Here is a 27,250-nt window from a genome sequence, read left to right on the forward strand (position 1 = left end):
TACTTCTCAAAAGCCTGATCATATAACAGTTGTATTACGTGGTAAATCCATACATATCCTGGCTATGAGCCCTAGCCCTCTGCTCTAGCATTGGAAGAATGTTGTACTGGTTATGATACTCACACTGGGAAATAAAGACATGGGTTTCAAACACAGGAAGTAAACAAGAACTTGGGCATGCCAAAATGCACAATCTGTTTTACATTTTCGTGTGTCTCTTTTCAGCCTTTTTTTTTTTTTTTTTAAATTCTGGAAGAGATTGGTCCTAAGAAAAAGCAGAAAGCTTTTATGACAGTTGTCTTATAATGGCTTTTGTATGAAAGAAACCAATACATTGCTAGGTAGAAAGTTTTATTTGAAACTCGATTCAGTGATACTTAGTCAAACTCTGCTTCCCAGACTTCATTAAGATACTCAGAATCAAAGTATTACAGCATTTTGATGCTCTTTTTTTCTGGGTCCACATTGAACAGCCGTTGATGCCATCAGCTCAGTGATAGAACAAATGATGTTTCCGCTTGGGCAAGCTTTGTTTTATCAGGATCAGTAACCTTATCAGCAGTTGACCCAGAACTATAATGCATGTCTCTGAATAGATAGCATATGTCACAGCTCTGTGCAGACTTGCTTCATAAGCAGGTTCGTCTAATGAAGATTTAATAAATAAGGAAAAGTTTGCAGCAAGAAATGTCTTCTTTTATAAGGATAACTTAAGCTCATCTTACGGCACATGGCTCATCTCTTGCATCCATTCTCATAAAAGCTAAAAGAATAAACATGCATATAAATGCACCCACAAGGACTCCCATGATGCACAGTTTATCTGTCAGTATTTCTTTCTGAAATATGTCATTTGTGAGTGAAGAATGTAGAATTTAGATGATCACATTGGTTTAAGATTCTTGTGTGACACATAAATGCAATAATATCCAAAAGACTAGAAAACCCATGTGTGTGATAAACCAACACCACTTTGGCAATTGTGGGATGTTTCTCTAAAGTAGGATAGTTTGGAGGGTTTTCTCTCAGGGCAGAACTTCCTGGCTCTGAAATGGTAAATCACTGGCTTTTAATGCCCTATAATTTAAGATTCGGTTCTTTGCTCTCATCAATCTGCTTTGACTTTTGAAGACAGACAATAAGTGGAGAGAGAAGATGGAGTGTCCTCATACATGAGTAAGTTGCTCATGACTTGTACATTTTGACATCTAACACTTCTTTTCTTTGACCTTTGGCAGGTTAGGGCTTGACCCAAAACTATTGGCTAAAATCCTAAATATGAGCTCAGGACGGTGTTGGTCAAGTGACACTTACAATCCTGTGCCGGGGGTGATGGATGGAGTTCCGTCGGCTAATAACTACCAGGGTGGATTTGGAGCAACACTCATGGCTAAGGTATGGTAAATGCAGAGACGACCCAAGGGAGAGGGAAAAAGTGCTCAGTGGTCTAATCCCCCAAAGCGTATGTGTATCCTAGAAGGCAAAATTACCAAAATAGTGATTCACTCGCTCACTGGAAATGATTAAAAATTTTGATTAAAAGCTTTGATTAAAAACCCTTATCATGTTCATTTCAGATGAGAAGAATAGGCTGGGAATTTGATTTTGTGGGGTTTGGGGTTTGTTTGTAATATGAGATGGTAAAATTTCGTTCTTCATCAGAAATTTCCATTAATTTACCAAGTCCTTAGAATGGGAGGGGTAAGAATTTTCTGATAATACATCTTCCTGCTTTAAGAACATGTGTGTATTTATGTGAAAAATCATTTGAAAAACAAATTGTTGACCTCCTATCTGTGATCTCAACTTTAGAAAATAGTTTGTTGGGGAACAGCCTTCCAGGTTTCTGCATAGAGCTATTCCTTACCCCACCCTGCCCCCATAATTAACTCCCCGCCCCGACCCTTTACAAAAGTAATAAAGCCTATACCTGGACACCTTTATTCTCCATGGCCTTCTGTCCATTCTGTTCCTTAGTGTGCCTTGAATTCATGCAGTCCCCTCCTCTGCCACTGTGAGTGCCTTGGCTGAGCTTCCTTTAGATTATACCACATCAGCCCTTTACTGGTCTCCTTGCCTTTCGGAGTCCTCTCTTGTTCATTTTCTACATCACGGGAAAGAGAGGGCCCCTGAGATATAAAACTCCGAGTGTGCCTTTTCTCCCACCATGTCTCTCTCATGGTTTCCAGTCACTTGTAGATGAAAGTCCACCAGCAAGCTGATGATTTAGCCTTTGCTTGTCCTACCAGCTCGTTTCTGCCATTGCAGCCCCTCTCTTCGCTTTGGCCATACTAGACTCTTTTCTCCTTGGCTCTCACTTGCAAACCCCCAGCCTGGCTGCTCCCCTCTGCCTGCACCCCATTTGTCCTTGCACCCTCCATCGCAGCCTCTGGCACAGTTCCTGGTGTATGGTCAGTATGCTTTAAATATTAATGGGATAAAGCAGTGTTTGAACTATTTCTTATTTTGCAATTTGATTTCCCCTCGTGTTTCATTTAAGAAAATACTGATTTTTATGCCAATCTGCATCCATGGCCTCCACACAGGCTTTTGTACTTGTGCAGTGTGGCTGTTGTTAGAAACAGGAAGTATCTCCTTAAGTGTATTGTTTTCAGTGAAGCTGCGGGTGATTTATTAGGGCACGTGGAAGAATGGAAGAATTGCATTTATGCTCAGTTTCCATTCTATCTCCATATGAAGTGGGTTGTGAGGCACTAGCTTATTCGGTTCTTGCAATACCACTAATGGTCAGAGCAGAGGAAGCAGCTAACAAGGAGAGTAGTAAGAAATAGGAGGCTTCTCGTCAAAAGGGTCAGATGAATTTGTCTGGCCTCCAGTCCTCTGCAGTGCTGGCTTTGTCTGGGAACTCTGCCCTTGCTGTCCTCCCCTGTGTGGTATACCTGTGCTTTTGCTGTTTGCTGTGGGGACCCTCCCCAGGAAGAAGCTGCCAAGGTTAAGGTCTTTTCTTTAAAATGATGTTCTTGATCATAAACGATAGCACTTTCCACTAACAGCATGAGACAGCACGGGAGTGAAACATACAGAAATTACTGTTCTCCTTTGCTCTCATTTCCTCTATGAAATGCAGGTGCAATTTCCCTTTTAAAGAGGAAGACTTATTAATTTTGCTTGGAATGCGAGTACTTAGAAAGAAACTTAAAAGGAACTTTAAAAAAAAATCTGTCATCACTTTGGATTGCTATTAACAAAAACGCACCATAGCTAATTAAACTCGTATAGAGAAACTGATGGAGATTAAAGAAATCCCCGTCGATGCCCCATTGATTAAAGCAGTCCTTCCTGCTTGAGCAGATCAAGTCTTTACTTCCTAAGAGATGTTTTGCTCAACTGCTATTAAATGTATTGTTCTAGGGAATATGATGTTAGTGTGTTTTTTAAGTAGAGGCTTGTACATTTATTTCTAGGTCTTAACATGATAAAATTCTAACATGCTATTTGTATATAATCAGAACATAGTCAATATGAAAACTAGATTAATCTTTTGCACTCTCCAGCCTAGATGTCTGTGATGGCCACTGCAGAACAACGTATGGAAAAGCATGATGACTCTTGGTCCTCCCCTAAGGGAGGACCATTTCCTGGTGACATAACAACTTGGTCCTCCATTAACTTGTTGAAAACTTATTACAGTTGTTCTGTATTTCTTCCTGAACTAGCCACTTAGCTTATGGATTCATAAATATTTTATTTGATTAGTGAAGTGGAAAATCTGTTTATTTTAAATTACATATTATAAGCTTCAAAGGACACCTTCTTTTTGCCGTTTGCATTTCAAGATGGACAAGCCTCTCAGACTTTGAGACACTAACCATTTTTCTCTTTTCAGAATGTGCACCCTTTAAGGCAGCAGGCGCCAAAGCTATCACACTGTCCATGTTTGTGGTTTTGTTAGGTTTTATCTGGGGTATGCACTTGCCATTTGAAAAACTCTCAACTTGTCTTCTCAATAGTGTTGTGTCCCCTTCAGTATGTTATGTTTAACTCCAAGTTCTTCTGTTCCAGGTAACTAGGGTAAAAGTTGAATGCAGTCTATGTAGATTTTCTCTCCATCTTTTAGAAATAACACATCTTGCAGATATGCTGCCAAACGATGGCAACAAGAGAGGTTTGGCTGGGCATAGGCAGTAGGGCACCTGTATGTTTGTTCATTGTGTGGGTAATGACTAAACTCCCTTTTTAGTTTTAGGAAGCTGTAGAAGAATTTAAGGTTAAGCAGTTTTTTCAAATCTCTTGTCTACCTGTGAAAATTATACAGATAAGCACAAAGTCATGTTTGCACGTATGCCATCATACAAATTCAAGAGACTTATTTTTCCTTTGAATAATTATTTTCCTTTGAGTGGGTGGTATTGATAACTGCTCTGTTACCAAGGATGTTCCTCAGAGTAGAAGCGTTTCTCATCTTGCTTCTTGTTTTCCCCTTTCATTTTTTGCTGACTTTTCCACTGGGGGGAGAAGTGAGGATGGTAATGGTAAGAAGATGTAATTGGTTTTGCCACCAGTTTGCAGCTGTTATAAAATCATAAATAAAATGAAATTTGGGGGATATTATTTCAATTATCCAAGCCTTCATTGTCTCCCATCAACCCCATGTATTTCAGGTTTGGACAAAATTCCATTTTTATGGTAGTGGATATTCATTAGCTACAGTTTAACTATCAAAGACGTATAATGTTAACTTTTGCCTGTTTTTAAGCATCCGTAAGTTTTCTGAAACCCTCAGAATGAAGCATTCGCTCTCTGAGATGTTAAACGTTGTTTGTCATGAAGGCAGATGTCCCATTGCACTTAACGTCCCAACTCCTTACCACACATATTAAAGCTGCCATGTTTTACCTGTGTCCATCCTGGACTCATTTCTCTCTCCAGCCCCCTGGCTCGCACACAGCCTCATTGGCCTGCTTGCTATTTCTTGAATATCCAAGCCATGTCCCCCAACACCTTGATGTTCCATCTACCTGAAACTCTCTTCCTTTACTCTCCAAAGAACTCACTACTCCCTGACATTGAGATTGTAGGTCAGGGGTCTTCACCTCAGAGACGGCGTCCCTAAATATATCCTCTACCAGGACTCCCTTCCTTCTATCCGGCCCTTGCTCTTCGCCACTTCCCAAGCCCTTGCCCTGCTTTATTTTTCTTTATAGTGCTTGTCATTGTCTGAAGTTCTAATATTTGTTCTGTTGTCCATCTTCCCCAAGCTTCATGAGAACAGTGACTGGGTCTTATCATGCCTGTATCACCAGCCCTTGCAACAGTGCCCAGCCCACAGCAATTGCTAAAATTTGTAGAATAAGAGATTGAACCGGTATTTAGTCATAATGGGGTTTGTCTTAGGCTTCCAGGCTTCTGCAGATTTGAAAAAACATTCCCCATGTGCTCTCATCTGTATAGTAACCCCTGTCCAAAGTCAAAACAAAACAGGTCTGGATGGAGGAGTGGAGAGGACACTCAGAAATTAAGGTTTCTGTCTGGAGCAGTTTTACAGCTCTATGAAAGTACTTACAAAAATACATATAACTTACCACAGTATTCGTAAGTATCTCATTTTTTCAGACCTCATTTCTCCTTCTTTGAAACCAAAGCATTAGGAGCCACAGTTCCAAAGTGAGCTCTGACTGCCAGTGTCAATGTGTTCCCTCCTGCCCTTTTTGATTTAGGATCTGGGGTTGGCACAAGACTCTGCCACCAGCACAAAGAGCCCAATCCTTCTGGGCAGCCAAGCCCATCAGATCTACAGGATGATGTGTGCGAAGGGTTACTCAAAGAAAGACTTCTCGTCCGTCTTCCAGTTTCTACGAGAGGAGGAGAGCTTCTGAGTTTGCCCTTGGCCGTGGACACTATTGAACACCAAATCTTGGAGCCTCCTTATAGCTCACTCCACAAGTAAATGGGTCTAATCAAAGGTCACCTGTCTGCTTTTGATTGTCTAGGTCCCAGTAAACCGTAGGATTTTTTTCACCCATTTTTAACTGCTAATTCTTTTTATCTGTTTAGCAAATGTGTTACTGGAATTTATTTTCCTGCAAGCTACTGATGGTCTCTGCTAACCAGCTTATTAACCTTTTTCAAAAGTTTGATCCCTGAGCATCTTCAACTACATCATTGCATACTTCAATCAGGGTGTTATTTACTCCACTTCACAAATAAAACCAAACATGTTTTCACCAGGATGAAACTGATCTGAAAGAAAAGAAAAGAAATTGATATGGGGAAAGGAGGGAGAAAAGGGGGACGTATAGTGAGTGACTACTTGTGTCCTCGGGAAGTTTGTCCTGTTACCCAAGTGGTGGTATTCGTGCAGTATTGGGGTCACCAATTTTCCAGGGAGTTGATAAAGCTAGAGAACTCCTTGCTGCATGTTTTAGAATTTGGACTCTGTTACATTACCTTAGTGTGTCCTTGTTACAACTCCCAATACTCAGCAAACTTGTTTTTTATATTTTTGCTTCCTTGTACATTCTTACTACCTATTTTTTGACTTCAAAAGAATGACATCTTTAGAATTGTTTCAGAGCCAATGATGATATATGCTTTAGATAATTATTACATTATTCTAAATATAACTGTATTATTTTGAACTCAAATAAATTTCTATGCAGATAATACTTTCTTGGAGTTTTTGTGTCTTTCCAGCCATTTGGTGAACAACTAAATGATCTGACAAACTGGTGTTACAGACTGATGGGGAAAGGGTGGGAAGAAAAGGAAGGGAGGGAAGTCAAAAGGAACAGAGTTTCAGTTGGGCGGTGGAGGTCAGCATCCTGCTGGGCTCTGTTTGAATCCTTAATGGGCATTCATTTGAGTATTTTCTAGATTGTGGGTGCATGGGAACTCAGCCTGCATTAAATGGAATATCCCCCAGTGTTGAGTGCAGTTGCCACTTTCCCTACCACAGCCCCTCGGAGTATTCTTGTTGATAGACCTAGACACCAAATTTGGCAGTACTACTCTTTTCATCATTTTGCTGGTCATAAAAAATTCCAGGCACTATTCTAAGTGCTGGGGCTATGGTGACGAACAGAACAAAGTCTTGCCCCTGTAGACCATAAATTCCGGTGTCTCGTGTGTGTGTGTGTGGGGGGTGTGTGTGTGTGGGTATGAGGGGATGTGACAGACAAGAAAGAAATGTTTCATGCATATGTCCGATAATAATAAGGAAAAAGGCAGGATAAGGGGGGAGGATGGGAAGTGCCCATCCATTCTGTTAGGGTACTTAAGGTGGCATTTGAACAGAGATTTAACAAGGAAGTGAGGAAACAAGCCATGCAGGTATCCGAGGAAAGAATATTCTAGGAACGAGTAACAAGGTACAGAGGCACAAAGGTAGGATAATGTTAGATATGATGAATTACAAGGAGGCTCTAAGTGAAGTCACGAGATGAGGGGAGCCAGATCTTGTAGGGCCTTGTAGGCTAGGTTAGGATATTGGCTTTTATTCTTTTTTTTGAGAGAGAGAGAGAGGGGCAGAGTGAGGTGGGAAAGGGGCAGAGGGAGAGAAAGAGGGATAGAGAAACTTTAGCAGGCTCTGCGCTCTGCACAGCGCCCAGTGCAGGACTCGATCTCAAGACCCTGAGATCACTACCTGAGCTGAAACCAAGAGTCAGACACTTAACCAACTGAGCCTCCCAGGCGCTCCTTGGCTTTTTTTCCGACAAAATTAGCATTGTATCAGTTAGCCAAAGCAAAAGCTAACTGCTACATTGCCACCAAAAACTTAGTGGTTTAAAATAACAAATGTCTATTATTTTTCAAGATTCTCTGGGTTGGCTATATTATTCTACACTGGGCCAAATCCTCTGGAGCTGGAGGGTCTAGTTTGGCCTCATTCAGCTGGGACAGCTATAATGGTTGGGGCTTTTCTCCACACAGTCCAGGAGGCTAATCTGGATTTCTTCACCTGGTGGTGGAAAGGCTCTCAACAGCAACATAGGACAAGCCCCAGTGACCAGACACTTTGCGGGGTTCTGCTTGTTTCATGTCTCTACTGTCCCATTGGTCGAGGCAAATCACATAGTCAAGCCCAGAGTCCACGGAGGAGTGGACAACATTAGAGTATGGGCACAAAGAAAGGCATTAAGGTGGCCAGTTTGCAAACATCCTATCATGCCAGCCCATTGAGCATTTCATTTAGAGGATTGGTGTGGTCTCACCTACTCTTTAAAGGGATCGTTCTGGCTGCTGTGTGGAGAGTGGAGTGTAGGGGCAATGGTGGACACAAGGAGATGAGGTAGGAGGGAATTGTAGTAATCCAGATGAGAAGCAGTAGGGGCTGGGGCCAGAATTTAATGATGGGGGAGGCAAGAAGTGGTTAGAGTTGAATATAAAAGATCCACTAACTGAGGGATAGGATGAGAAAGGAAAGGAGAAGTCCAAGGAAGAATCCAAGGTTAGTGGTAAAAGTGAAGAAAAGGAGTCACCATTTACTGTGGGGAAGATGTGGGGGTTTTAGGAGAAAAAAACTCTGTATTTGAAGTGCCTAGTAGCCACATAAGTGGGGAAAAGCAAAGGTCCAAGACCATGGTCTGTATTATTCTCACTTTGGGTGGTTGGGAACAGGAGGCAGAACCAGCGAGTGAGACTGAAGAGGAGTGACAGTGGCTGGGAAAACAATGGGAGCTGTCACCTGGCAGCCAAATGAGGACCGAGTTTTAAGGAGGAATGGTTATTTGTATCAAAAGCTACTGATAAGTTGAGTATTGAATGTTAAGAGCCGAAAATTAATGATTTAGATTTGGCCTAGTCATTGGTGGCTCTGACAAGTGTGCTGGTGTGTTGGAAATGGCATTGAGCATGAGGGAATGGAAGAGAAGTTGGATGCAAAGAGTAGGGGCAACTCTCAAGAAGTTTTGCTGTAAGAGGAAACACAAGTGGGGTAGAAACTGGCAGGGATAGGGGGTCAAGGGAAATTTTATTGACATTTATTGACATTTTAAGATTGGAGATGCTATGGGGTTATCCTGACAGAAGTGGGATGGTCCAGTAAAGGAGAGAAATGATGCATGAAAGAGAGGACACCTGTCAAGCGATTTCTTCCAGTGGAGAGGAAAGGGGACAGGCAGGGATGGATCTCTGTGTCGGACTCGTAAGCATCTTACGTGAAGGCTATTAGTGCTAGAAAGGACTTTGCCAGCCTCTCAGCATATGGAAGTCCGTCCTCCTCTGACCATTATTTTTCTCATCTATGAAGTTGTCTTAAACAATGGAGCTGCATATTCAGTGCTTGCTTGGAAACTTGAAACAAGAAAATACGAGTGAAGGACAATCCCAAGTGTTGGCAAGCATGTGGACAGATGTAAAACCCTCATACGTTGCTGCCAGGAGTATAAAGTGGTGCGGCCACTTTGGAAAATACTTCGGCAGTTCTTGAAAAATTAAATATGGCGTTATCACAGGACCCAGCAATTCTACTCCTGGATATGTACTCAAGAAAAACGAAAATATACTTCTGCACAGAAACTTGCTCATGAAATGTTCATAGCAGCATTAGTCATAAGAGCCAAAAAAGGGAAGCAGTCCAAATGTCCCCCCACTGATGACTGCATAAGCAAACTGGCAAATCCATGCAATGGAAGAATGGCCATTAAGAGGAATGAAATACTACCACGTAGTACAACATGGATGGATCTTGAAAACGTGATGCCAAGTAGAAGAAGCCAGACACAAAAGGGCATGTATCTAAGATTCTGTATGGAATGTCAGGAATCGGCATATCCACAGACACACAGTAGATGAGTGGTTTCCAGGGTCTAATGGAGGGGGGGATAGGGAGTGACTGCTATTCAGTGGAGTTACTTTTTAGGGTGATGAAAATGTTCTGGAATTAGATAGTGATGGTTGCATGACTTTGTGAATGTATTAAAAACCACTGAATCGTATACTTTTAAATGGTGAATTTTATGGCGTGTGAATTATATCCCTATGAAAAAGAAAAACTAAGGAAAACTATCATGAGTTACAATCTTTCTCTCTTCATCAGTGGTTCTCAACTGGGGCAGTGTTGCCCTGGGGGGACATATGACAGTGTGTGCGGCTGTCATGGGGGGGAGGGGAGTGCTCCTGGCATTCAGTGGGTATATGTCAGGGATGTTGCCAAAAGATCCTACAGTGCACTGACATCCCCCACGATAAAAATTATCCTGCCCCAAGTGTCCACCATGCAGAGTGTGAGGCAGCCTGCCCATGTGTACGTTCCACAGGTACCTCAGACTTGGTATGTCAAAACCTGAGCTCCCCGTCCTCCTGCCCAGCAGACCTGCTTTTCTGCCTTACCCGTGTCCCATCCAGGCTCCCAGGAACCATCCCCAACTCCCTTCTCCCTCCACCCACTCCGCATCATGAGGTCTAAACCCCCGGATCCTGCTTCAGGCCTTCGCGGCTGCTTGTCTGAGGTGCTCTGCCATCTTTGCAGTTGCTCTTCTTTTTATCTAACAGTTTCCTGAGGTACAATACATATACAATAAAACTTGCTCATTTTAAATGTACAATTCAGTGATTTAAAGTAAGTTCTCAGAGTTGTACAATCATTACCACAATCTGACTTTAGAATCACGACCCCCACCCCCACATCTCTTGTGCCTGTTCACGGTCATTGACTGTTCTCACCGCCCACCCTCTAGCCAGAGGTAACCACTCATCTTTCTGTCTCAGATTCACAGCTGCTGCTTGGCCACCAGTTTGGTTCTTTAGTTCGTCCCTCACACCCCTGCAAGAGGTATCTTTCTAAGACTGACATCCAGTCCCATCATTCCCTTGCATGAAATCCTGTAGCCTGGGATGCAGTCCGAGCTCTGCAGCATGGCGTCCATGGCTTTTCACGCTATGGCGTCTGTTGTTCTTCATCGACTTTGTCTGTGGTACCCTGAGTGCCACCAAAGGTTGTGAGCCACAGCACTTGCCATTTTTTGAGGACGCCACGTGTGTCACAATTCAGTCCCTTTGCGTGTGCCACTTCCTTCACCTGAAATGCCCTTCTCCACTCCTAGTCGGCCAGCTCAGGTGCCATATCTCCTAAAAGGTCTTCCTCAGCCATGTCAGGCCAAGTCGCTTCCCCTCTGTATCCATAGATAGTTCTTTGATGACATCTCTTACATCATAGGACTTATCCTATTACGTCATATGTGCTGGCTTGCCCGACTTCCTTCCACACCTGGAGTCTATGAGCTCTTTGAGGGCACAGAAGGTGGCACGTTCAGCTCTGAGTCCTGTGTTGAGGTCAGCACCTTGCATTTGAGTAAGAGCTCAGTGAATGTGTGAATGTGTGAATGACTTCAGTGGAAGCTATGACATTGCATTTGTGTCAGGTGAACTAAGTGTGTGAACTTCTTTCTTAAAGATTCTTCCTTAGCAGATCAGGTTTATTTTACTCCGTGTTATCTGTGATGCAGTTTACACACGGTTGCCCAAGAAGTCTTCCAGAATGTGAAATTTTGATAAATTTTTCTTAGTTGAAAGATATTCTGGGGAAAAATAGACATTCTTGCTAGCAAGATTTTGTCTCTTTATGTACTTTTTTTTTTTTTAAGATTTATTTATTTGAGAGAGAGAGAGCGAGTGTGCGTGGGGGTAGGGCAGGAGGAGAGGGAGAGAGAGAGAATCCCAAGCAGATTCCCCACTGAGCACAGAGCCCAACATGGGGCCAATCCCAGATCCTGAGATCATGACCTGAGCTGAAATCAAGAGCCAGACACCCAACCGACTAAGCCACCCAGGCACCCCGGTTTATGTACTTTGAACGTCAACTTGCACGCACATATTCCTTTATGAAGCACGGTGGTTCCAGATGTAATCTCCTACACGGACCTTGAGACAGAAGGTGAATTTCATAATAACACAGGTTTGACTTAATTAAGGGATTCTGTGACTCGTTCCTGTTTAGGAGACTCTTTTGCTATTCTGTTGATCTGACATCACGATAAGGAAGCATATGCTCAGCCCCAGTGAAGTCCAGTGGTAAGTGAACTCCAAAAGGCCTGAGCCTACTCCTTGGTCATTTTTCTCATGCAATGAATTTTTTTTTTTTTTTAGATTTGATTTATTTGCCAGAGAGAGGGAGAGAGCACAAGCAGGGAGAGTGGCAGGTAGAGGCAGAGGGAAAAGGTAGAGGCAAGGAGCCCAATGTGGGACTCCATCCTAGGACCCTGGGATCATGACCTGAGCTGAAGGCAGACGTTCAACCAACTGAGCCACCGAGGTGTCCCTCATTGCAATGAATTTTGATCTTGACTTATCTTCCAAACAATCAGAAATGTGTATGATCTGTCCAATTCTTCTGGGGAGTGGGAAGCGAGAGGGGATAAAGCAGATCTGAGTGGAGGATGGGACAGCGTTATCCGTGTGCATAAATCCCACCCAGGCTACTGTCAGGAGCCTGCTGCTGCTGGGGGAAAACACAACTTGCTTCCAGCCTCCGCTGCGTAACTGCACCCTCGAGCATTTTCAAAGGGCCGGCCAATGGGATGGCATCTGCCCGGGCGGGGTTTTTAACTTTCAGTTCAGTTGAAGAGGAATCTTAAGGCCATCAGAGGGATTTGTAATGTTCTGTGCAAGGTGTCAGACCCATAAATGAGCGTGTCCTTCGCACCAATGCACACATGGAATCGCCTCTCATTGGTGGCAGAGAGATGGAAGATGACCTTTTACTATTTAATTGTATTCATCATTTCATAATTCAAGAATACCTAAAAGGGATGAAGACTTCTTCATTCAAACTAGAATTCGCCTCTTTCAGAACATGAACAGGAAAATACAGTGAAGCAGAAGCCCTTGGCAGGGGTGCTGTCCAGTGTTTTGGTTACCAGAGCTGCCCGGTGAGGAGACAGGAGACCTGGGTCCCCAGGTCAATACCAACCTGTGCGACGTCACGAGGAGAGTTTCCTTCTTTTGAGAACGAAAGTAGCACCCTGATCTCCAACATTTGTTTTAGCTCTAAAATTCTGCTTCCTTTTGGTTAGGGGTTTGAGAAAATGGGAGGCGTGTGCTTCTGACAGGTTTTGGACTCTCTCTGGTCAGGTATTATTTATTGCTCATAGAGGCATCTCATTTATTAGGGGTTTTTTTATAGCCGGGAATAGATTCAGAGATCAATACATTTTTATTAATGATGGTCCATCATCCCTGGTAAAGAGATGGCAGGAGAGCTCATCTAGAATGAGCCACTTGAATAAACCTGACACACAAGCTTAGCTACGAGCTGCATTTTGGCAGCCCTCTCTGTAAAATAATGACATTGGCAGAGGGAAAGACGATGGAAACCTTCCTCACAGCCAGACTCATAAAATCAAAGGGCAGGTTTGGGGTGTGCTTCCCAGCCCCAGCCACATATGCAAATCCCGTGACTTTTTGCGTGCAGCATTTTATCTTCAAAAGGACAAAATTTGGCATTTGCTATAGTCATTAAAAATGATAAATGCCTAAAATGCTTTAGAGTTGGGATTATTGTAGGTTAGAACAAATATTGCTTCAGTACCCAACATGATCTTAGAGTTGAAAACTTCTCACTGACATTGTCAAACCAGAAAGTTAAAAAAAAAAACAACAAAAAACCCACCCTTCCTTACTTTCCCTTTAAATCATATGGAATTGGGCATAATTGTTGCCAGTACTCCTTATAAAAATGAATGGTCTGGAAGTGACTTACTTTCGGAAGTGAATTACTTCTCCCAACACCATTAAGAGATAGCCTTGTGCCCTGAAAGAGTTAATCCACCTCCAGATGGAGCTTTTCAGCCCTCTAGGCAGAGAGTTCAGACAATATCAAGTTCCCTATTCTTTTACATTTGTTTTGGGCCTGTTGAACTTAATTTTCATTCCATTTATGGATAGAATTTGAAATATGATAATTTTAGACTATTTGCAGCCTTTCCCAGAAATTTCCCCTTGGAGCTCCAATCTCAGAGACTCTAAGAACAAACGTCACTTTAATCCCTGTCTCTCTCCTCCTCTTAGTGACCTTAACCCTGACCCCAGGTCTGCTCTCTATAAGTGCCAAACATGATTCATTCTCCTTGCTTGATTTAGTTTTGTCCCTTTAATGAGCCAAGATGACCAGGGAGACCTGATAGCTTATTTGTGCTAATGTAAGTATGCTCTACTAGTTAACTCCTAACTCATTTATTTGGCTTTTACTTTTGCCTAGAATTGACCCTTTGTCTCAGAGGCAAGGCCCATGTTTTAGACAAAGAAGGTTCGAACAGTGAACGTTAACATGTGAGTCGGGAGACAGCCACTGCACTGGAAAGAAAGAGAAAGCAAACTGTTGGAGAATGGGAGAGACTTGATATTCTGAGCCTCAACCACCATGGTACAGATCCATTATACATGTTCACTGAGAACGTATTTTATTATGCACTTATGGCCTCATGCCCTCCTGCTTGGATTGGAGCTCCAGCCCTCCTAATGTCTGCCAGTCACACATTTCTCTGCTAGTGTCTTTGCAATCTGAGTGTCTCATTTCTCCAATTTCTGATACTATTTGTGAGTGCAGGAATGGGTTTTTCACTCAGGGTTTAATACATATTCTCTGATTTTTTTTTTACCCCCAATGTGGCAGTGGCAGAACTGGGCCATCAAGGACACGTACAAGGTGATAAGCAGGAAGAGACTTTTTAAAAGAGATTTACGATGGGTTTAGTTTCCCTGTTGTCAAGCTTACCACTTTCAGCCCAACTCATTTTGGATCGGTAGGGATCTGACCATGGGGTTCTGATAAATGTGTTTTTATCCTTGTGAATTTATGCTTGCTTCAATGTCAAAAAGAAAAAGAGAAAACGATTAAGGAGTGGTATGACTTTGAGCGGTGGCTCGATCCTTGATTATGGCCCTTCCTGGCCATCCCATTTAATTTCTGGCTGGCCCAACTAGGGACATTAAAAGCTGCCCCTTGCCGAGGCTGGGTGTTCCCTCCGCTGCACTGTACTCAAAGCAGTTCAGCCTGGCTCCTTCTGCAGGTCGGCGACACCCTCAAGCTTATACACCCGTGTCACCACAAATCTTAAAAGATACAATTTTCTGGGCAGCTCCATCCTCCTCAGATGAACAGGAGGGCAGGAGTGAAGGCCAGGGCTCTCATCTCCCTGTTGGGACCAGAATGGGCGGACACCTCTGTCCGCCCTCACCCAGGCTCCGGGGAGGCCGCTGGCTGATGGCTCCAAGACAAGGGTCTGGCTCATGCTGGAATGTCTGTTTTTAGTTTTTTTGTTTTTAAAAATAATCTCCTTATTCTTTTCTGAAAATACCTCGCCGTGCTTCTCCCGGAATGGTACTGATGGCATCCCTCGTCCACGGTCCAGCCGTATATACTTGCTCTCTTCAGAAGGAACCAAACTTCAAAGAAAATTCTCCTCAAGGCAGTCAAAGTTATCTAATCTCCAGCGCTTCAGAGTTGGGGAATCTTTTCTTGTGTTAACCTGTTAGGCCAGATGGTTTCCTCTTCTAAAAAAAAAAATAGAAAATCATAAATGAATTCTGCTTGGTCAGGTATTGTCATCTTTGTAGAGAATTTTCTTCGCCTGATGTCCTATCTGATGGGCCATTCTATGTATTATATGCTACATAATCTCCACAAATGGATACCATGCCCCATAAAACTGCCATACTGTTTTCAGAAACTAGTAATTCACAAAGTAAACCTGAGACAGTGCTGTTCATAAACACAAATTGCAAACAAGAAGGTAGTAAGTGGAAATAATGCACTCATTTAGGAGTAATAAAGCCTTTGATCTTACTTTGAAGGAAAGAGTCTATGTTTAAACTACCCATTCAGGGCCAGCCAGATGCCCATAAAGAGCAGTGCTTTGCTTTGATAGAAAATCACGGAGGCCTGTCTAGCAGGTCTGGTTTGTAAACAGATTAGTTAAGGGCTCATCAGGACTGATTTGCATAGGATTCAGCAAACCCCAGTCACTTTTTCAACCTTAATGAGCAATGCCATTTCCAGGTTGGAAATGACACCGTTGTTGTTGTTGGCTTTTTTTTTTTTCCTAGCTAGAAATCTTATAATTACTTTGTGGGAAAGGGAAAGAATAGTGAATCCTTGCTGTCCTCAGCTAATGGGAAAATGATGACCTGAGACCTGTTTTGCTTGCTCTAAACGGTGAAGGATATAATGAAGGAAATAGGTTATGAGTTTAAAATTAGGTTACACAAAGGTTTTCTTCCCTTTCTATGTTATTTGAGAGATAAGGGAGGATTAATCCAAATTATAGTAAAAGAGGTAACATGCAGCTGCAGGCTCAGACCACAAATATTTATTTCTCTACAGATGTTTATGGAGGACCTCCCTGGAGCCAGGCTGGATTCTCTAGGCCCGGCCTCCCTCCGTGCTCGAGGCAGAGGAAGGCCCTGCCCTCACAGAGCCTACCTTCCAGAGCCATTGTAGAGAAATGGGAGAAGTAGAGGAGAGGAAACAGGCCAGCATAATCCCACGTTCTGAAATTTTTACTAATTAGAAGCCATTTGCTTGAGACATGGCAAGATGAGTATTCCCAGAGAGAAAAAAAAATCCCCTCTGATCAATAGAATTCCAGTTTTATTTTTGATTTTCAGAAGAGTCAGTCATCGCTTTGATGTCAGTGGTCAGGAGTATCTCCTTTTTGTAAATTTTGGAGTGAAGAAAATATCAAAACCTTTGCTTACTCTGCTGACTTGATAGATAACAAGAGGAGCAGCTCTGTAGAGATGAAGGGTAACTTGGAAAAGAAGCACTTTGAAAATAAAATGAGCCGAAACAGGAAGTTCTCAACCAGATTCTCCCATAAGTGCCGCGAGTTGATGGTGGACAATAGCCTGCTTCTTTGTCTGGCTAGCAGCCGCATTATTCTGCTTGTAAGAGATGTTTTTGAACGTTGTCAGCATGGGTGACACTAAGTTGCTCAGTTGGGAACTTGGGTTTAAAGAACAACCTTCAGCCTTTGTGTCCTGCCTCACCAAAGCCAAGGACCTCAGACTTGCACTGCTTCCTGGAAGCGAGATCCAATCAGCACACTCCTATAAATGTCACCTTGGATACATTCCACTCAGGGGAAAAAAAAAAGAAAGAAAGGTCCAGCTCTGTCTGGTAAGTGTTAGAAGAGAGGCTGGGGACAATTTCATACTGATTTGGGCAGGACTCCAGGCCCTGTCCCGGTAATTCAGATGGATAGGGGGCATTAAGGGAGGCCATGCCCTTTGCTTCTCCAAATGGATTTGATTAGGCTGAGGAAGAAGAGGAGGCCATGTTGGGTTGCCTGCTTGTGAAGACTGCTCAGGAGAGGATCCAGTAAAATCCATCTGTGACCAAGTAAGACTCCTGGACTCCTTAGGAGAGCAGAGTCATGTGAATCCTGTATCCCTTGAGGGAACGCAGGTGCAGCCTTGGAGGGCCTTGTCGGACCCCTTCCTAGCAAGCCCATTCCACTGTTTCCTAATGGGGCTGTCTCCCTCCAGCTTGTCCTTTTCTCTATGTCTCATAGCTTCCATATGGGAATATACCTGATGACGTCTCCCAGGCTGGTGCGCTTGCCTGGGGAAGCCTCTAGGTGGGTACTAACAAGAAGGCTCCAATCTGCCTTTCAGGGGTCCTCTTGACACCCGGGGGCAGCTGCATCTTTGGTGCACAACAGTGGGAATCCGGGCTGTTGTACTTCCTCCCCCTCTTTCTGCAGATGTCGCTGCCCAGTTCATTTCTTCCAGCTCAGGTTGGCATGAGGCAGATCAGCAAGACCACTGCCTGAGCCAATGTCCAAAGATGAGCTCTGTGCAGGCCAGACCGTTGTTTTGCCACTGATACCGTCCAAGCACCTAGTACGGTGCCTGGCGCATTGTAGGGACTCATTAAATACTGCATTTGTTGGGAAAATGGATGAACGAATGAATGAATGAATGAGAGTGATACCAAATTTCTCTTAGAAGCATCCCCAGTTTTTAGTAGTAATACTTGACACTCCTGCTCCTTTGGCTCACTGGGAACAGGGCTAAGGCCAAAGTTTCCAAGAGCTCTGCTTCCAAGGGCTCCAGGGCAAGAGGGATTGGAGAGAATGGGTCTGGTTGTGGCGAGGCAGGCTTGCCAGTTCTGAAGCAGCCTGGAACGGGGCTGTGTGCATGGTGTCTGGCCCCAGAGTTTGGAAGCTTTCTTGCATTAGAAACAAAGAACACTTAGCCCCTATTATTATGGGCCCCAAAGCTAATTCCAAGACATCAGGAAAAGTCTCTCTAAATGGCCAGTTGCACCTGTTAAGCTACTAGCACAGTCTCTGACCTATAGCAGATAACTCATAAACATCCTCATCTCAGTGTGTCTGTGGCCGGATACTGGCCGGGAAGATCTGTGACAGGAGTCATGACCTGTTGCTCTGAGATACTCCTACTAACACAGGAACCCCTCATGATAGAAAGTCCAGAGCCTTGCTTGGTCTTGGTTTCCTGAGGTTTTATATATGAGTGAGATAGGTTTCAAAACCCTCCTTTAGGGACGACTGGGTGGCTCTGTCTGTTAAGCGTCTTACTTTGGCTCAGGTTGTGATCCCAAGATCCTGCGATCGAGCCACATCAGGGTTCTTGCTCAGCGAGGAGCCTGCTTCTCCCCCTGCCTGCTGCTCCCCCTGCTTGTGTTCTCTCTCTGACAAATAAATAAAATCTTTTTAAAAAAACCCTCCTTTATTTTACAGACTTGCAATCAGACTTTTGAAAATAATGATGAAAACCATCCTTCTTCCCCCCATGCACCTGCTGAATCTTTTTTAAAAAAATTAACATAAATGTATTATTAGCCCCAGGGGTACAGGTCTGTGAATTGCCAGGTTTACATTTCACAGCACTCACCATAGCACAAACCCTCCCCAGTGTCCATAACCCCACCCCTTTCTCCCTCACCCCCACCCCCCAGCAACCTTCAGTTTGTTTTGTGAGATTAAGAGTCTCTTATGGTTTGTCTCCTTCCCAGTCCTATCTTATTTCATTTTTTTCCCTCCCTATCCCCCACGACCTCCACCCTGCCTCTCAAATTCTTCATATCAGAGAGACCATATGATAATTGTCTTCTCTGATTGATTTATTTCGCTTAGCATAATACCCTCTAGTTCCATCCATGTCATAGCAAATGGTAAGATTTGGGGCTTTTTGATGGCTGCATAGTATTCCTGTGTGAGTGAGTGAGTGTGCGTGTGTGTGTGTGTGTGTGTGTGTGTGTATAAAACATCTTCTTTATCCATTCATCTGTCAATAGACATCTGGCCTTTTTCCATAGTTTGGCTGTTGTGGACATCACTGCTATAAACATTCAGTGCATGTGTCCCTTCGGATCACTACATTTGTATCTTTAGGGTAAATACCCAATAATACGATTGCTGGGTCGTTTGCAGAATCTTTTAACACAGCAGCATTGAGGCAGTAATGTTGGGCCATGAAGGGGTCAGACCTGAGTGGCAATCCCAGATTTGCCCTTTGCCAGTGTGTGGCCTTGGACAACTGCCAGCATTTCTCTGCCTATCTTCTTATCTTAAGATGGGGATGATAACTGTACCTACCTCACCGGGGAGCTGCGAGGCTTCAAGAAGTCTGTGTGCAGTGCGTGGTACAGTGTTGGCCACAGAGTAAACAATGTGATCCAACATTTCATCCCTAGGAAGGTACTGTAGAGAAATAATAAAGCGTCTATTTATAACTAAACACGTAAAGCTATATTTACTAGTGTACTCATTCATCTTTGTTTTAGAGCATTAACAAGTTGGTCAGTTCCTTCTCTGTGCCTTGGTCTCCTTATCAGACTCTTTCCAGCTCTTGGCCAAGCCCAGAGTCAGCTGGTAAGAGGGTTTGTTTCTGCAGGTGGAAGAAAGGTAGAAGAGCTACCCAAACTCTCGGAAACCCAGAATGTACCCTCTATCTGTTAGTTTGTCAATGGAGGCATCGCAGGGCCAGTGAAAATGATCTATCCATCCTTGCTTCTGGCCACCAGGAGCCTTCTGAGTTGTTAGGAAGGGAATACAAATGGTTGTTTACAGGCAGCCAAGCCTGATGCTAGCATAACAGAGCCCTAGGAGGTAAATAGAGCAGCTGTGCACGCCAGGAAAAGACAGGGGTCGGGAGTGTTGGAGGACAGGTGATGGAGGATCACCATTGCCTGGCTGGTATCTGGGGAGACATGGGAAACGGGAGGGCTTTGGATTACAGTAGGCTTGTATCTGCACACCAGCCTTGCCAAGAGTTAGCAAACTATTCATGAAGTTTCATTTTCTTATCTTTAAAATGGACAAGCATTCCAGAGAGCTATTGCAAAAATTAAATGAGATGAGAGAGTGTACATGAAGTGTTGAACCCATGGCAGATAATGAAAGTGAGTTCCGGGCACCTGGTTGGCTCTCTCAGTACAACACGCGACTCCTGATCTTGGGGTTGTAAGTTCAAGTCCCACGTTGGGTGTCGAGATTACTTACAAATAAAATCTTGAAAAAAAAAATAGTTCCACTTCCAAGTATTTTGTCCTGTTGTTTCCTTAAGGAGTCTGTATGCTCTACAATGTGTGTTGACTTTGGATTCAGAGGAAGTGATCAGCGTGACATCTTTACAGTTATTTTGCGTCCCAGATACGAATGGTCTCGTGTATAGCTGGCATAGTTTTCATGACCTTAGTGGGGTTTTAAAGCATTTACCCTTGTATTAACCTTTTTGATTAAAGATGCTGTTTGAGGGCACCTGGATGGCTCAGTGGGTTAAAGCCTCTGCCTTCGGCTCAGGTTATGATCTCAGGATCCTGAGATCGAGCCCCGCATCTGGCTCTCTGCTCAGCAGGGAGCCTGCTTCCCCCTCTCTCTCTGCCTGCCTCTCTGCCTACATGTAATCTCTGTCTGTCAAATAAATAAATAAAATCTTTAAAGATGCTGTTTGAATAGTGAAGAAGTAGATCAGTAAGACCAAGAGAAACATTTTTAAAATGTGATTACGTGAAATGCGGCAGCTAGCCCTCCGATAGCACTTGTGTTTATTGTCACGGTGAGCTGTGTTTGCATTTATTGCGTGACTGACAGAGGGCTTTGAAGTTTACACAAAATACGACTAAAAAGGCTGGTCAGGGAGGGGAGGGGGGATGGTAGAAAGCCTGCTTTTACCTAAGTGTCCCATGTCGATAAGCACCAGGGTAGGGAAGGACGGTCCTCTAAGCCTTGGGTCTTCTCTTTCATTCAGTTCCTTCTTGCTAGAGGAGTTGCTAAAGTAATTTACAGTTTGGAGAGCTGTGATCAGCCTACCTGAAGCACTAAAAGCTCATGGTCATGTTTCCAGTTTATCACAGGCAGTAAATGCTCACAACTTGTAATGGACTAAACGAGCCATTGCCCAAGATTTTAACCCAGATGATAACGCCACTGAGGCAAAGCCTTTTTTTTTTTTTTTTTTTAAGATGAATGAGTGTGTAGCCTACTGGATATCTTTAGAGCTCATCTTTTTACTTTATGCTTTTTAATTCGATTAAAGCAGATCCAAGGTTGGCTTTCCTATTTGCAGAAAGGTGCCCTTGCCTTCCCTTTACTTCCTATCTCACACCACCTCTACCCCAGTGGGGTTTTCCTGGTGTTTGAAGAAGGTGTGACAGATCTTGCAGTTAGAACAGAAAGGAGAATGATGTTAGCATTTACATTTAGTCAAGAGTTAGGCTTCTACTTTTGACACAGGACAGCAGCCACAGAAAGCAAGACTGTTGGAAATAGTGCAGGGGGAAACATACCCACTGAGTTTAGGATGATTATAAATTCCAGCGTATTGCCTTCTAGTGAAGTCTAAGTTTTGTGTTAGAGTCATAGAAATTATTCAAAATCAATCAACTTAGGAAAATGAGTGGATTTATCAATGCCAGAGAAGAGATTGATTTAAAAACTCAAGAGTTCTGCTCTAAAAGAAATTAAAGGAAGATTGCCTGAAGACATTCTAGTATTCTAAAACTTCCAAGGCCCTTGGTCATATCGGGTTTTTTGTGGGTTTTTATTTCATTTTATTTTATTTTGCCTTATATTTTTGTTTCTGTTTTGTTTTTATTTTTGTATTTATTTATTTATTGTTTTTCAGGTTTGATTACCTCTCTAAATGCCATAGAAAGGAAAAGAGCTGGAAAAGTATTATCAATTTTGCCTCTTTGCTATCTTTTGGACAGGCTGGAAACCTAGTTTTTGTTGGCTTTTCTGGTTTAGGTTTTTCTTTCTTCCCACATGAGTAACAGCAGTCACCTATCCTCTTGCCCTCGTGGGCTGGGGACCCACAGGAGGGGTATCATCTGGGAACAGGACAGAAACACAGAATCTCAGCCCCAGCCCACACTATGAATCAGAATCCAAAGTACTACAAGTTCCCCAGAGGATTCCTTTTCACATTTAAATCTGAGAAGAGCTGATACCTGAGTATAGCGCATGCTGTGTTTCAGTCTCATTGGCAGGTTTTTAGTTTGAAGGGGATGTACATGGACCTGAGCCGGAATCTGAAAGGAAGATCTGAGGCAGCGCTAGGGACAAGCTACCCCCTGCTTCTGCTGCCTCCCCACCTTGGCTTCTACTTGGCCCATCTTGGCTCCTCCGGTCCTTCCCTCCATCATCATATCCAAGAGCTAAAATCTGGCCCGGTGTGGTGTTCTTCTCACAGGCACCCATGAGTCACTGGACTAGACTCTTGGATCAGCTGGGGACAAGGGACAGGCAAGTGGTCTGCAGAAAGGCTGCCCCTCAATGGGCAGGCAGGGAGAGGGCCCGAGACGGGCTCTCGGCCACCCATAAGTCTCATCACAGTTTATGAGAGCCCCAGCATGAACTACGGAATGCACTTGGGGAAAGATACTTCCCAAAGCTAATGTCAGTTTGAGCCAAGGAATAGAAAATGTTTCTAAATTCATTTTACCAGACCTGTTCTAGGGTAGGAAAGAGGGGAAGGAGAATGTGGAGAACTGAACATTCATTTTAAGACATTCTGTGGGCCAGTGACTTTAGAGACTTGCCATACATACACACATGGAGAATTACGTACGGGGAAGCCTGGGGAGAGAGGGTCCCACCCACTGGCATTTGCTGGGCGATCATTGAGAAGACAGGGATCCCCTTACTTCTCTTCAAAGAGCCTAATAGCAGAGCTGAGTTTATGAAGCCTGGAAGAAATTGTTAGAGAAGAACTTAATTTAAACATTATTATGGAAGGGCTTAAAATCTTTAAGAGTTCTAAGAATTTGAGTATTCTAGAAAAATTATAAATTATACTTATATATATTTATATATAAATTTATAATATATAATTTATATATTTATATTATAAATTATAAATCCCAGAGCAGCCATCTGGGGACCAAAAATTAACCCTCTGATGCTGCAACAAGGGGACCTGCCATGATGGAAGCCCCATGACCTCGTTTCACAGCACCGGCCGGAATCTGTTAGTGTGCTGCTTCCCCGTGCTCCTCAGAGCCCTCTTTCCCAGCCACCTGCTCCCTCCTGCCTCAGCTTGGGTTATGGCAGCAAGGGTGCTGATCCCCGCTTCCTCCACGCTCTCCCCCCTACCCTGGGCCTACCCCACACAGGCTTCTTTCCTGTGAGCCTTCCTGGAGCACAGCTCCACACCGGGGCCCTGACTTATCCATGCTACGAGGGCGGCGGGCCTTTGCACCGCACCTACTTCCACTGCCCCGGCCAGCTGGCCCCACCACCCCTACCTGACCACCCCCATCCGTCCCAAGGGACTTGTGCCCCAGACTCCACCTCTCCCGCCCCTGCTTCCCATCTCCTCTGGTGGTCACCTGCCCCTTTCCAAGTGCGCCCCTGATCTGCCCCGACGAGACCCCTCCTCTTTCTCCCGCCGGGTGGGGGCTTATCCTCTGCTCAGCAGCTGTGATGCCCGCATGTCACTCCCGCCGTGGTTTCTGTGGTTTTCTTTTCTTTTTAACATAAAGACGCCATTCCTTTCACACTGGGTCAGACGTCCCTTGAGGATTGGGACTTGAAAACCTCCCTGAGAGTGGCAGCGTAGAAAATCAGAAGGCACGTAGATGTCACACTCTGACATCTGTCAGATCCGCATTCCTGGTGGACTCACTGGCTGTGGTCTGAACGAGTTACCTGTCTGTCCTGGCCGCACTTCCGCGTTTGTAAAAGAAGAGAAATGGCAAGACAGGCCTGGCGGAGGACATCCTGCCTTAACGTCTTCTGCCGTGCTTCAGGCACTCCTGAGCGCCTCTTGGGTGTTCAGCTGTTACTCTGGTGGCTACAGTAGGTGCTCAGTAAATGCTGAGCCCAGTGCAGGGAGGGGGGGTGGTCAGGGCTGCCGGGAGGCTAGAGCCTTAGCCGACCACATTAACCTGCTCATTCATCAAGGCTTTTATCAGAGCTGCTAACAGGCTGGAGAATTGCTGGGTTTGAGTTTCGCCTCCTCCCGTAACCAGGTCACCTTCTGGAGGAGGTGCCAATGAGCAGCGAAATGACCAAAAGGTGCGCAGGCTGTAAGGAAGGAGGAGGAGGAAGCAGCCAGGAGCTCTGCTAGATCATCAGCTCTTGAACCAGGGAGACCTGCAGAGCTCAGCCCCGCTTGGCACCACGAGGAGAGTAAGTGTGCGGGGCACAGAGCGGATCCGGACGAGCTCTGGAAAGCGGCCCAAAGAGGCCCATAAGCTTCCAGCCCCCAGCCCACACCAGGGGCATCCCAGTGTGGTAATAACTGCTCTTTCTCCTCTTAGGTACGTTCTATTTTCACTGAGCACCTTCTTGGCAGACACATGAAGCCACACAATGTTCCTGGCAACTGCCAGCCTCAAAGTGCCATCAGCTGTGGAGGAACTCAAGCCTTTGGTTCCAGGGCCAGGGGCCAGGGCAGGCAGACCCAGGACTGGCAGTTTCCCAGACACCTAGAAGCCAGTGAGCGGGCTGTGCGTGTGGGGAGGAGCGGAAGCAGACTCTGTCTCGTGGGAACTCCCCCTCCATTCCTCCCCATCTGCCGAGGGGTGCAGGACTGGCAGCCCCAGGGCCCAATAGCTGTCCTCTGCCAACACCCTCACCCCAGGGGCGAGTGCTCAGCCATTCTCCACTCTGCTGCAGGTAAGAACCATGCGGGAAATTAAAATTTAAAAAAAAAAAAAAAAGTGTTTGCCCAGTTGCCATCACCAGGGTTTCTTATCGCGTTGGGGAAGGAGGGCGGGTAGCAAGGGAGCTGGGCAGCCCGAGTCTGTTAAAGCTTCCCCAGGTGATTCTAGTGCAGCATGACTGAAGCCCCCCGAACAAATGAACGGCCTTCACAGGTTGTGGTTAACCGAGGTAGTGTGTATACAGCGCTTGGCACTTGGTAACCTATTCCTTTTCTGTGCATTTGTAGCCCTACCTTTTACAAATAACAAGGTGTTGGGTGGTTTTTGTTTTTTCTTTTTTGATTTTTGAGTTGTTTTAAGTCAAGATAGTAATAATTCAAAAATTTTAAGGAAAATTTTGAGATTTTTTTTTTTTTCCTATTTACTGAAGGGGCATGTGTTCTCTCTCAGAATAACAGAGAAAAGTTTGGTAATGAGCTTTTGGTTGGGGGGAAAATGTGTACCTGGAGTCTGGCACATGTACAGGCTTGAATTTGTTGTGTGCTCACAGGAGCCCTTGACCTTGAAGCATGTACAATTCTTTGATTTGTGCTTAGAATATGTCAGTGGATGGGTGTCTGAGTTACCCAGAAGGGGTGAAATTCACCCGAAAGGCACGATAGCGCATTGGAGATCCCAGTACCTTTGCGGTCCTGGTGGCGGAGGGTGAGTTTTGGCTGTGAGGCAGAACTGATCTTGATGGAGCCAGACACTCTCGGGCCGTCTTGCTCAGGTGTCAGCTGCATCGCTCTCACCTGGAGGGTTTGTTCAAACAGATCGCTGGGTCCCACCCTTAAGTTTCCAATGGAAAGGATCTGGGCTGAGTCCAAGAACTTGAGTTTCTAGCTCATCCTCTGGTGATGCTCCAGCTGCAGGTCTGGTGACCACACTCTAGGCCACTGCTATCCCATGAACTGAGGAGGAAATGCAGGGACACGGCAAGGCAAGCTTGCTTGGGGGCAGTTGCAGAGTCTGTGCCCCAGGGCAAGGGGCAGTCCCAGTATGGGGTCAGCTGTTGGAGTTTGGGGGTCGTCTCCAGGTGTGGTCCCCATCCCTGTCTCTGAGCCTTCCTGGGAATTAAATAACCTATTCCTCAATAATAATTAAGAGAGCTCATCTTTATCAAGCTCTTATAATGTGTCATGGATGGGGTCCCCTAATGTGATCCTCACAGGAGCCCTATGAGACAGACGCTGTTAGTGGCATCACCACATCTGTTCTCCAGATGAGAAAACTGAGGCTCAGAGAAGTCCTATAACTTGCCCAGTGTCCTACAACCTGTAAGTGACGAAGCCAGAATCTGAACTCAGGACATCAAGGACTGGGAAGGGTCTGGGGTTTTACTCTACTTGCAGCCTAACAAATGAGCCTGCTACAATTTCAGGGATGCTGGCTGTGATGCTGGCATTTTCAGGGATGCCTGCTACAATTTCAGGGATGCCACAGTCACGATACTCCTGGATCAGAGACAACAGTTTATTGCTTACAGAATAGCAGTAGCTAGAGCATCAACATTTTCTCGTACCAGTCTCCTGAACTTCGTTCCCACAAAGTAGCGTGAAGAGTGCCAGCTGACACTTTTACATGTTGTGAGTTGAGTTGCAGGAAAGGAATCCTAAGATTAGGGGAACCTTGGTCGTATACACTGGGCAGAGAGCATGCCTGAGCTCTCCTGTGGAGGGAGACAGTCTATCTTCTGAGGCTGTACGCTATACAGAATACTTCAAAAGATAGTATGGAACAGTGTCATTCAGCTCCTTGCTTTGCTAGATGTGCAGAAACAGAAAGGACCCATGGAGAATTGTCTCCTAACAGGTCTGTGCTTGTAATACTCTACACAAGGTCAGTAACCTACAGCCCATTGGCCTGCAGCCTGTTTTTCTACTGCCAGTGAGCTGAGCATGATGTTTACACTTCAAAGAGCTGTGAATGCACATGCACACACACACACACACACACACACACACACACACACAGAAGAATAAGCAACAGGAACTTCACGTGGCCTTCAAAGCCCTACTATCCGGCCCTTCACTGGCCCTTTACCTAGGCCAAACCCTGTCCTATCACTACTGCTTCTGTAGCCCTGGCTAGACTAAAGCCAAGAAGTAGAAGAACTTAACTTATTCTAACATTTTTGTAAACATTAGGCCTCTATGGCTAGTGTGTTGCAGGTTG

General features: G+C 44.6%; 1 protein-coding gene across 1 annotated transcript in view; it reads left to right on the forward strand.

The window, feature by feature from the left end:
* Positions 1-6,626, forward strand: part of HIBADH (3-hydroxyisobutyrate dehydrogenase) — a 107,658-nt gene extending 101,032 nt beyond the window's left edge. Inside the window, exons 7-8 of the mRNA XM_032872620.1 lie at positions 1,239-1,395; positions 5,679-6,626. Coding sequence (XP_032728511.1) covers positions 1,239-1,395; positions 5,679-5,837 — 316 coding nt within the window. The 3' untranslated portion in view covers positions 5,838-6,626. The remainder of the gene's footprint in view (positions 1-1,238; positions 1,396-5,678) is intronic.
* Positions 6,627-27,250: the final 20,624 nt, after the last annotated feature.

Source organism: Lontra canadensis, unplaced genomic scaffold (genome assembly GCF_010015895.1).
Source record: "Lontra canadensis isolate GAN:19392208 unplaced genomic scaffold, GSC_riverotter_1.0 scaffold2, whole genome shotgun sequence".
NCBI lineage: Eukaryota > Metazoa > Chordata > Mammalia > Carnivora > Mustelidae > Lontra > Lontra canadensis.